At 39.5% G+C, this 12,669-nt stretch overlaps 1 protein-coding gene across 3 annotated transcripts in view; it reads right to left on the minus strand.

Annotated features, from left to right (window-relative positions):
- SUPT3H (SPT3 homolog, SAGA and STAGA complex component) overlaps nt 1-12,669 on the minus strand; it is a 496,504-nt gene that overhangs the window by 131,544 nt on the left and 352,291 nt on the right. For all 3 annotated transcript variants that reach the window (XM_019520970.1, XM_019520971.1, XM_019520969.1), the window contains exons 4-6: nt 11,668-11,754; nt 8,007-8,097; nt 5,495-5,631 (exon numbers count right to left, since the gene is read on the minus strand). In XM_019520970.1, coding sequence (XP_019376515.1) covers nt 5,495-5,631; nt 8,007-8,097; nt 11,668-11,754 — 315 coding nt within the window. The remainder of the gene's footprint in view (nt 1-5,494; nt 5,632-8,006; nt 8,098-11,667; nt 11,755-12,669) is intronic.

Here is a 12,669-nt window from a genome sequence, read left to right on the forward strand (position 1 = left end):
ACTACTTATTCCTAGAAAGTGTTTACCCATTTTGACTGTGGTTTCCCCCCCCCCCCCTCAGTCCCCATCAGGCCACTGAGGCATTTGGAAACAACTATATCCAGACTCAATAATATAAAGCACAATGATACATCTCAGTGCATGACATTTCTGTATCCCATCATAAATCAACTTCCGGTTTGTTACTTGTCCAGCTTGCATAAAAACATTCTTTGAGGACCTATGGTCCAACAACAACATGAATGTTGGCATTATTCTCATCATTCCCAACACCCAACTTTAATTTTTAAAAGTATATTTGGACTCTTTAAATTGCTTGCTTTGTGATGACTTTTCTAGGCCAGAGCAATGAAGAAAGTATTAAAGCATTATCAGACCATCATCTAAAACTCTACGAACACAACACTGCAAAAAAAAAAAAAAAAAAGGAACCAGACATACGCATTCAAGTTTAACAGCAGTGTGGAAAAAAGTGGATGCAACTTACTCCTTTTCAATGAGTTTCACATAGCGCACCATAGGCTTTTCAACTAATGGAAATAACTTCATTGCTTCCATTTGGAGTTTATTAGAAAAATCAGATCCAACATGAGTATCTGGGAACAGGTGGTACATGGGTGTAATTCACTTTTAAATATCTCTTGTGTATAATTTGTAGGACTACGTCTTCTACAGAGGCATATACTTTGCATACCCCTTTCCAAATGCAACTCAGCTTTAACTTTTTGTTGGCTTCATGCCTTCCTTCAAAAGCACTGTATTCTATTGAAGTTATTTTCCCTCCACTGTTTATTCAAATATACAATATACTATGAAAGCATTATGGTAGCTATTGCTGCTGAATTATTGCTATGTAACATCTGAGTGCTGGAAATATATCCCTAAACTAGCAGGCAGAGTGACAGATGAATGGTGTTCCCTTTAATCCTAAGGGAACAACAACTGAAATACAGCATTCACAGTGTGATGCTGTTTGCATTCCTTTGCATGTCAGTTCATATTTCTGATGGGAAGGTTTCTTCCCCTCTGGGAGAGATATCACAATTATAAAACAAATGATTTTTAAAGGGATGGGGAAACTTGCTGCACTAATATTACATTTAAAACAGATCATCTTTGCCATTAATTTCACTTTAAATAAACAGGAATTCTTACTTTTCTGATGTTTATGAAAGCACATAGGAGTAAATTTGACCAAAACATCTTTGATGGGAAAAAATAACATTTGGGAAGTTGGAGTGGAGATTTTCAAAAGTACATCAGGGAGTTCAGAGTACAGACCTCATTGATTTCCCCTGGAATGTGTGCTCCTAAATATTAGGAACTGCTGAAAATCAACTCTTGCACTTGCATGGTTAAACGCTAACAAGTAAGATGACAGCAAATAGATCCTTACTTTGCATTAAGATTCAGGGTTTAATTAAATGATCCCATGCTACTTTTCCAAGAGCCTGATATATGGAGCTGAGGACTTGGAGAAATGGCCTCGAACTCCAGCAGAGCAAATTTAGGTTGGAGCTTAGGAAGACTTTTCTGACTATAAGGGTGGTCAAGCCTTGGAAAAGGATACCTAGAGAAGTTGTGCAATTCTCACACCTGGAAATTATCAAGAGAGGGTTGAACAGACGCTTGCCTGAGATGGTTTAATTGGAGATGATCCTCCTTGAGCAGGGGGTTGGACTAGATGACCCCACAGGGTCCTTTCCAGGCCTATTTTCCTATGCATTTAGCATGTTCACACAACGGATATTTGGTGCCTGTCTAGTGAACAAAATTAATAAAATTAAGTTTTATAGAAACTACAAACCAAACTAAACTTGCTCTGATGGCTGGATACCAGATTCTCTTCTTCAGCCCAAGCACTTTACACCACTGGGAAGGAGGAAAGAGAATAAATAGTAGCCATTCCTCTGCTGAAAAGGTATCAGCAGAATACAGGAATTGTCAGTGGCGGTGGTCCTGGGAGCCGTGACCAGGTGGCACAGGTCAGAGCAGACCCTTGGCTGCTCTAACTCTAAGCTGCCCATGACAAAATCAGAAAACTGTAGGCTGCTGAAGTGCCTGAAAGAATCTGCTTCTAAGCAAGCAGAGTGAATGTAAATCTATTTTGGTATTTTCTGGCATGAGAATGCGCTACTTCAACTTAACCCTGCATTTCTTGACCTTTGAGCACTTGATTGGGTAAGCTTAATATGGCCAACTCCTATGCCAGCGGTTCCCAAACTGTGGGTCATGACCCCAAATGGGGTTGCAACATCAACGGATAGGGTTGTGGGGGTCGGGAGTGAGGGGCCATGCCAAGGAAGTGTTTGGGAAGCACTGTCCTAGGCATTAATGTATTATTATTTATTAGGTGAAACAATCAGCACCAACTATGTATTAAATACTTTCACTGACAGGAGAGCAAAGTCATCAGGCCAGTTTGGGGCTAGCCTTTCAGAAAACAAGCCATCTGAGATGTTTAAAGTACCAGTGCGCTTGTGAGAAGGCACACCGTAAAGAGCAAAACAGTAGAAAAAGCAAAAAAAAGAGCTTACATAGTACACAGCATGCCTCCTCACCCCATGTCCCACTTGACTGCTAATTGTAATTTTCTCACGTGAGAGATTATTAAGAGGCTGAGGAAACTAATCCACTTGCAATGCTTCACTGTACTCACTGACTTCATCGCCCACTAGAGGCAGCAGCAGCAGAATTCAATCCTGGAGATGTCAGCGCTGAAAATGTTACTTGTACTTTGTGCAATCCATGAGTTAAAGGTGATTTTAAACAGGCTATCATAGTTGTCATGTACTCTGGAGAAACTGTAACCTGTTAAACAGGACAATCTATGCTCTTGATGATCCAGTTTCTACAGTCTACAGTCCAACTACGTCTATGGGTTGGAATATTTTTTTTTTTTTTTTACTGTTAGTTTGATGAGTTTTTATTATAGGTAACTTGATGTTACCTTGGGAAACCATGGGTCATAATAGTCAAATAAGTGAGAGACAGGCACAAATCGTGCCTTTATTGTCAACACGGCTGACTGCCACTACAATTATACAAGTGTCAACAACAGTAGTGTCTCAACCGTAGCGACTATAAGAGATAACACAACTACAATGAACTTATGGACTTTAATTAACGGACAGAGGTTGTGGTTTTCATTAACAACTGCCTTGACACCCTGAATTTTAAGATTACTTAACACGCACATTGTTCGTTTTTATCATTCGTAGAGCTAGTTTGCTCGTTTCAGATCAATGACACAGAAAGCTGATTCAAATTGCTAGATACTTTGATTGCAGAATATCCCTGCCAGGTAATTTGACAGCATAAGCTGATATTTTCCAATCAAAACTGAAAAACTATTTGTTCTACTTCATTAATATCTGATAGTCATTTAAGGCTTTTTGTAATCCTCAGCAATAGAAGTATGTGATGGACCCTACAGAAGAGCAAGCTATCTCGTAGTTTGAGCTATAATTTTATAAAATGTTTTTAAAGACATAAAACATAAACAATATTTGCTTTCTGTATCGTAAGTGAAACCATACCACTAAACAATCATATCCTGTTTAGCCCATAATGACATCAGAAATATATGTTTATCATCTGCTCTGGACAACTTTGCATGTTTTTGGCCCAGGGCAAAGTGGAACTGAAACCGTTTGCAGTTGTCCAAACCAAGATAACCACACATTTTTGAGGTAATTGATACCTAAAAGGAACACAGCCTTTAGATCACAGTTCATGATTTAAATACACTAATTCCTTAAAGAAGGCTGTTAAAGATTTTTAAAGTGTCTATTGGACTTCCTCCAAAACTTAGCATGGGTTAATCATAATCTACTGCACAAAGAAAATACGATACACTAGACTACTTCACATGCTAACAACTCTCCTTTTTAGGACTGGATTACATTCCCTGCGGTCTCTGATTCTCCCCTATCCATCCCCAAAAATAAAATTAAGCAAACAACAACAATGAACCCAAAACAAAAGAGGGCCAGAACACTGGAAGGCCAGAAAAGCTGAATGTCTGAAACATGCTAGTTTTACTTCTGTCGTTGCAAACCAGAAAGGAAATGCCAATATTAACCACACACCTTTAGCATAATACATCTAGGGTAAATAAGTGGGTGCAAATCAGAAGTTAATTTACTCAAAAGAACTGATTGAAATCAGTGCAATCCTACTGTAAAAAAAGACTCAGGCCCATTACAATGTTAACTGCATCCCCTACATCTCCTGAATGAAACTCTTGGGTTGCTATGAGGTAGGAGGCAGGGGAAAGGTAAGTGGTCATAAAGTGAAGTCTGTGGTCCAGGAATGAATCCTTTGAAAACCAACAGAAAAGACCTATCTAGGAAATTTGGCATGGGCTCCAAAAGAACAAAGGTCATCATATTTTTAAGAAAACTCTGAAGTTGACCAGATGAAAAAAAACAGAAAAGGTTGCACTGTTATAAATGAATGGCAGGCAGAGAACAGCAGGGAGTTATGGTAGAGCATTAGATGTTTTCTTGTTAATAAGTATTACCACTTACTGCTCGCACAGAGCCAAAAATGTACATGGCCCCGTAACAAAAAGACCCAATAAAAGAACGTACATTCCCCCTCACGATCTTAAATTATAGTTTGAGTAGCAGGAGAGGGGAGACCTATTTTTCTAGTGCATGGGTTCTCAAGCTGTGGTTCATGGCCACTCTGCCCTTGCCCTATTTTCCTATGTTCCCCAGGTCAAAAGTTAGGGTTTAGGTGCAGTAAAGACTTGGATCCAATACTTGAGGTTAGCACAAAAGCTACATTATTTCTTCTCCAGATTGCCTTTGAAATCAACCGATAGAAAACCAACAAAAAGGTACTTTTGGCGAACATGCCTGAACAGGACTGAATACAGCAGTGAAAATATGTAAAATCATTTTAAAAAGCAGAGGACAACTTAAAGATCCTATCATTAATACCAAGTCAGTAAGATTAGAAGCAGATTGCTCACATAGTAATGAAGACAGATTTTAAACGCATAGAAAGGATAGGAAGCAGACTTTGAAGACAAGAGAAAAGGGTAAACTGAAGATTGTGTTGTGTGCAAACAGAGCACTTTCCCTTTTATTGGTAAGCTATGCCTCATGGAAAAGAAATGCTCATTATTAATTCTTTGAGAATATTTTTCCCATGTAAGAGAAGTAATAAGTAAGACTTCCTCCCAACTAATACTTTCCTAACCATAATATTTTAAAATAGAACTCACTGCCTATAGAAGAGAAACAGGGATGTGAGAGGGATGGAAAGATTCATAACTACGCTTCATTCATTCCCCTGCCTCTCAGCAAATATTTTCTTCTGGATATGGAAATAAGATTCCTTTAGGCCATCTGTGCAAAAAGGAATCAATTAATTTTATGTGCGGTGAAAAAAACCCAATCAGAACAGCATGACGTATGAAGTCATTACACTTTTCCTTTCCATATTAGGGCTACTTGCAAGTGGGGGAAGGAACAAGAATTACCTCCATCCTCTCCAGCTTAACATCATCGATTTCATCATCTTCAAACATAGCTAAGAGCTCTCCAGTCTGATCAATGGAGTTGAGAAAGTCTTGAGCAAGTTTCTGCCTTTTGTTGACACTGCTACTGTTGAATTTGTCTAAAGGAAAGCGAACAAAAACACAAGGCCTCTTATTTTGGTGTATCCGAGATCCTTTATATCATCTGACGTACATTCATGAAATTATGTGCAAAGTACTTTTTAGTCAATTGTAAAAATACCTCCCACTAAGTAACAGATAACTTAAATTTTCTGTTAGTCATGAATTGCTAACCCTTTTTCTTGCTGGCATTTTGGAAAAAAAAAAAAAAAAAAAAATCAAGGAAGTGAGGTCTGGTCTGAAAAAGTATGGTGTAAAAAAGGAAGAAAATTACTTTCTTTTAATTCTGTCAATCTGATCAACTTCAAATAGGATCCCAATCTGCAACTCCACACACAAGCAGGCATCTAAGTGGAAAAAATTGTGTCTAGGAAGTGAGATAGCTTATCATACCATCCTTAGCCGCACCTGACCCAAACGCAGGTTGAGGGTATGCCTACACCGCAGGCAGTGAGGTAACACAAATGTAGTGTAGATAGTGCTACCCAAGCTAGCTTTAAACTAGCAATTGTGGTAGTGGTAGCAGGCTCGCCGCACATAGCCAAGTACAGGCTAATTAACTGTTGAGAAGTATTTCCGTGACAGCAGCGTGGACATGATCTACATTTAGGGAAATAGCAATCATCTCACAAACTTTGACTTTAATAACAAACATCCTACGTGTCAGACACTATACAGAGTGTACACTATCAACCTAGACTCCCCCAGTACATCACTTGATTCAAAATGCCCACCAACCCAACTATGCCACTGGGCTCCCTGCTACCTGTAGAAATACTCTTAAACCCTTTCTTCTCCTAAATGATTCCCACAGAATTCTCCTAGGGAAGTGACTGTTTTTCCATGCTGCCATACAAACTCAGAGAACTTAATATATGTAGGAAAAAAACCTTCTCAAATGCATACATGGGCTAAAGCTGATTATCAAGCAAATCCTTAAGTCGCCGGTCCGGAGCATGAGTGGATCCACAGACAAATTTTTTATTCCACTGCCAACCACCAAGATAGCTGGTGACATAGCCTAGTAACTAAGAAGATAATCCTAGCTCAAGGGACAAAACTTAATGTTCAAAACTCAGTGCTGCAAAATGCAGTTTTGCTTACAATTCATAGGTTCAATGGCCCGTTTGACAATTTAAGCCTAACTTTTCAGATGAATGCTTCCTTCTTAGGTGGCATCTTCATAAGCACAAACGTGATTTCCAGATTATTTCAATTTTTTTTTTTTTTTTAATTATGGCATGAAGCTGAGCTGTAAAAAAGAAAAACAAAGCACTCTGGGAGTAGGATTGTATTACTGTACTTCATCAAGAGTGAAACATTAATGCTATGCCTCAGACCTTTGAAAATATCATATGCCAGAGAAAGGTGGAAAGTAAAATCTCAAAAGGGCTTACAAAAATGCACCCAAGTATTAGTCACAAAAGAAAAAGTAATAGTTGTTGGCCATTGTCAATATTCACAAACAGTCTGAAGAGCAGATATCAGGGATAAACTCAAGCAAAAGTGGAAATTATTTTTAACAAGTATATAAAAAATACAATACAAGTAAAAGTAAAATACAATTCATTTTCTATAAAGATAGATGTTTGCTTTTTAATTCAAAACAATGACAGTTTATTGTTGTGACAAACTATACCAGTGTTATACTAGCATCTTCACGTGTCCTGTGTCAACCCACGGAGGAAAAATATTTCACAAATACCCATATCCTAAAGTCAATTCACACTACTGTTTACAAATAAAAGGTAGTGGCTAGTGTAAATCAGCAAGCTTCACTGGATCCATTTAATTCAGTTGAAATCAATCTAAGAAAATTTATAAATTAAACAGATTTGTGGTTTTAGGTCCATTTGTTATAAATTCTATGACTTGCTTATAAAGTGGAGAAGCAAAAATCTTTTCAGTTTTATAAACTATGAATTGGTTGCTTCAAACTTCAAACAGGAAAAAAATCCTTGCAATACCTCAGTATTACGTGACTTTAGCTTATAGCTCCTTTGTAAAAAAAAAGGTAAAAAACCTCTGCTAATAATTTTTTTTAATGCCCATTTACATGGAGTTTGAAGCCATGCACCCCTGTTTTGTGAATGGTAGCTACCACATGTAGATTACACATACTGCAATCAATCCGCCTTTAATCAGCGTCTGTCTCTCATTTCAGCATAGCTCTGACATTAAACAGTCCCTCTTATCATTTAAAAGGTGTATAGAAGGCTTGCATTTTATGAAGTAATCTGAAAGGAAAAGCACCAAATTAAATGGAATTTGCAATGTCAATATTTTGGGTATCTAAAATTACCTAGATGAGGTATATAATATCAGGATAGACAAAAACACTGGCAAAAGGCAAACTCATCTCAAAGTTTTATACCTTCAACAAGATCATCATCTTCAATGCCTTTGACAATTTTAGATTTGTAGTCTCGGAAAAACATATATTTAAGCAGCCTTCTCAGCTTTTTCTAAGGAGTGAGGAAGAGGGGAAAAAAGAGCACGTTAACATTAAACAAAACACATACAAAATATTTACTTACAGGGTTAGGATGTGATGGAATGCCCACACATTATATAATTTATTTACTGGCCTCTATATCTATATATAGCATAGCACGGCATAGTATAGTACTCAGTGGGTGTATCTACACGTGCGTTTTACTGTGGGGTTGACTAGTTATGCAGTAAAGCATTACTGTGTACACATGCACTGATATAAGGGCACAGTAAGTTAACAGGGACAGTACTATCCTATGGCAGAGTAACTGTGCGCACTAAAACGCAGGTGTAGGTGGTGACAGGAGCTGGCTAGGCCACGCGGAAGCTAAAATAGGGGGGCTGCCTGCTACGTAGCCCCCACACTTTAGCACCCTCGTGCTGCAGCCAGACCATCTGCTATCCGACCATCTGCTATCCGATGCCACCCTCATGCCACCACTCAGAAGGCAGGGCTGACCCCCCCGGTCTTCCTGCCTGCCCAGGGTTGCTCCATCCCAGCTCAGTGCTGCGGTCCTTGGCGTACATGTAGATGCTGTGCCCGGGAGCCCCTTCCTCTGGAGGAAATGGAGCCAGACTTTATTGCTGCACCCTAATTTCACATGTAGATGCACCCAGTAAATACATAATATTTCTCCGATTTTGCAGCAGCTCCCTGCATGAAGAAGTCCAGCTGAGGTCAAGAGGAATTCCACAGGGGCTTCTGCTTTTTATAATGAAATTGCCATTTCTCACAGTGCAAAGAGAGAAAAAATAGCCCCAACTAAAACTTCCTAAATTTCCAAAAATGACTAGTGACTTCAGGCAGGTACACCTCTAGGGCATTTAAAGGCAGGCACTCAGAATCATTAGTTACTTTTTAAAATATGCCCACAGCTTCAGGGGCCTTATTAGCATAGAAAGAGTTATCTGCATCCTTATGTTTTGGTCGCTTAGTTTCATTAAACATTTTTCCTGTGGCCTTTTTTTTGCTTTACCCACTGTACGCAGTTGGCCTATGCAACTGGGCAAGGACAAAGCCTTGGAGACCTAGCTTTACTGTGTCCCATTAAATTCCATTCAGATTTTTCTGAGATTGTTGCTTTAAATCTCCATTATCTGTCTCTTGCTTGCATCTGCAGGGGAAAAACTGGCAGCCTGTCAAGAGCATAAAGGAGCACAAATGTTCTGGACATGCTATGTTATGGAAGAGCAGCAACATCCCCAAAACTACACTCCATAGTCAGCAGGAGGGAACTCTGATGGCTTTCTTGATACACCGCATTCCTCTCCACCTCAGGCCCAGCACAGGGACTCAGCAGTGTATGCTCCACTGAGAGGACATGAGATGAAGTAGGAATTCACCACCTCGTAGGAATGAAGGAAGAAGAAAATGATATGAATAGTATATTTCCTTTTAAAAACCCTGCATTAAAAGAACATTCATTTTTCAAAATCAAGGATTCAAAAGTTACAAAATACCAGACTTATAGTTACTTGTGCCACCTTCATTTAGTTTAATTGATTAATCCCTGCCTTGTTTACTGCTTAAAATGAATGGCACTCATTTAATGAGCACTTAATTCACAGAGCAATCAAAGGCAGAGTTCTCGTTTTCCTCTATGGTGCTCATTATTACTTTACCTGCAATCTTCACAGCCCATTTATGTTCCCAACACCCCTAAAACATGCAGAGGAACTGTTATCTTCATTTTACAAGTGAGAAAGTGAAACAGAGATACTAAAATAAAAAATATTTATTAATTCTGTCCTCACCAGGGACCATCCTTTCTCTACGTATGTTTTCCTGCCTTCCTAGGGAACTGAAGGCATGTGGTGAAACTACAAGTGCTAGATGTGAATGAATTAAATTTAATGGGACAAAGGAAAGTTATATCTCCAAGGCTTTATCCTTGCAGCAAATGTCTTGTAGACAACAGCCTCCATTGCTACACATCCCCAGCTCATGCCGGAGAAATCCTATTCTGTGACTGAATGAGAAAATTGTCCGAGGTAAGAGAATGTAAAAACTAACGTATTGCAATGTCAAGAAGGCACCCTTCATCTTAGCAATCCAACTTTGGAGTGCCCAATTTTGCAATCTTAATAATATTCTTCAATATTGTACGTGCATGCATAGTTTTCTAGTTTCAAACAGCAATTTTTTAAAATGAGAAATTCCACCGTGCGGCATGAAGTGGGGCTGGAATCTACAGATTCATACCACAGACCTCAGCCATTTGACTTCAGAGAGTAACTTATAGCAGGGTTGTTATCCTCTACATAGACCAACACTAGTGGGGATGGGACATTGCAGAGCTTGACAATTTTTTATTAACAGCAGAAAAACGCTGGGGCTCAAGACCCTTGGGTTGCAGCTCACATTCTGGAGAGGAGGGAACTCTAGCAGGCGCAGCCTCTTCTGTCCACTTCCCCCAAGTGTGATGCTTTCAACACTGTCTCTGTAGGATCAGTCTTATCTTTATCCAAGGTCCTCGTTCCCATCTTATTGCCTAACCATTTTTAGATCTGGCTCTTGTCTTTTCTGAAGCTGACTTAGCTTCCTCCAACACACTGAAAAAGCAATGGGGCTCATTGACAGAGCAAGAGAGTCAGGCCCCTGCTCTTGGTTCTGGTGCATGGCCCAGAGCAGACCAGAGCTACAAAGGCAAGGCACATTCTACTCATATCCACACTTCTGCATTCCCACTGCAGAGGAGCCTATACCAAGGAGTTAACCATTTCTTCAGCACAGCACTTAACCGTTTCTCAAAGGCTTGTAACGTGGTGCAATTTGGTTGGGTTTTTATGGAGATTTTCTTGACACAAACACCGTGTCACTGCAAAATTTCAATTTTGGTTCCAAAGCATGCAGGTCGAAGAATAAAAAGGTGGACAACATTTTGAACATGGATAAAAAGTTTTTCTGTAGCCTCATTCTCAGAAAAGGAAGAGCATGAAAGATGAATGGTAGAGTAGGAAATGGCAATGTGAGATCTAGTCAGCAGTAAAGTAAGGTAGGTAGTGGAGGTTACTGAAAGTGAGCATCAAACATTAACATTTTCTGCAGACTAAGACCAGAGGTCTGATGAGAGACTCAAGTAAGAAGGAAAAAAAAACAAACCACAGATCTATGAATATAGAAGCTGATTTTAACTGAAAAATTCACAATTAACTGATATAATTTGGGCAGCAGTACTCAAGGCAAGGGAAGACCAGGACGTGAACAAGGGTATTAGAAGCTGATACAGGAGAGAGTAGACTAGAGAGAGAGGTTTGGGAAATATCAAGAAGAACAAGAACAGATTTAGTGAGAGCTTAAGTCTGAAGAGATTGAAGGATGGAGTTATGCTGAATGCGGCACCAGAATCCACAGCACCACTAAGTGGAAGGATGCTAGAAAGCCGGATAGTGACAAAGATGGAAGACAGTTATTTTAGTAGGCAGAGACCATCACGTCCAAGCTATTAATCATAAACGTTGGATCCCTGTGTATTTGATTACACTTATATTGTATGCATGAGAACACATTATTTACAATGCAAAGTGCCTGATTCTTGTACCTTATCTTTGCGCATCAAAAACAGAAGATCTTCAGCAGAGATGACTCGTGCTCCCCTCAACTGAGAAACTTCAGCTGCTTGCTGCAACTAATAAAAAAAAAAGAAATGTAAAAAAGGACAACTTCTATATTCTGCATTGTGTTGCTAGGTTTTGAAATGAGTCCAAATGAATACACTGTGTAGCAACATGTTGTAAAATATATATCTTACAAATACAGGTTAGGGCACTCAAAGCTGCCTAAAGGACTCAGGCACCCAACACCTAGTAACCAAAATCCCAGCCATAAAGGCTAGGGAGAGACATTCAAAAAGCCTGAAGCGGAATCGATCTAAGTTATGCGGTTTTCTGTAAGCGGCATAATTTAGATTGGTAGTGAACAGAAGACACGTTTGCCCTTTGGTGGAGCGTGGGGGAGAGGGGACAGGGTAAATCTTAGTCCAGGGTCCACCGTTTTTAAACAAGTCTACGTGTGCCGAACTTCTGTTCTGTTACAGGTATAAACTAGTTTCCAGTCACTTATCTGGGTAAAATGTCTGTACCCGGCCAAACTATATAATATCGCAGCAATCACATTTCTGCATTTCAGAGCAAAACAAACCCATTTCTCTACCCAGACTCCTTCGTCCAGCTCCCAACAGTCCCAGTGCAAAGAATGGGCATAAGGAGTAAAAGCATGTCACCTCACTCTCTAAAGGTGGCAGGTTAACAGATTCCGCTCAGAATTTCTAGCGCCGCAACGTTTATTAATTTTATACATTTCTATAAAGAATTTTTCAGGGGAAATCTCCTGCCTCCCTTGGACCAGCATCAACACCAATTGCATTTATGTGAAGACTAAGCTAGCAATGCTCTCTTACCATCTGAGAGCGATAGAAGAATTAAAGCAAAATACGAATGCCACTGAAGTCACTAAAAGCACTCTTACAGGTAGGACTTCACCATTAGCTTGAGACACAAGGACTGATTTGAGCAATGCCACAAGGTTGCGACCATGGCTGCCT

This window comes from Gavialis gangeticus, unplaced genomic scaffold (assembly GCF_001723915.1).
Source record: "Gavialis gangeticus isolate Ggan-Ray unplaced genomic scaffold, GavGan_comp1, whole genome shotgun sequence".
NCBI classification, from domain to species: domain Eukaryota; kingdom Metazoa; phylum Chordata; order Crocodylia; family Gavialidae; genus Gavialis; species Gavialis gangeticus.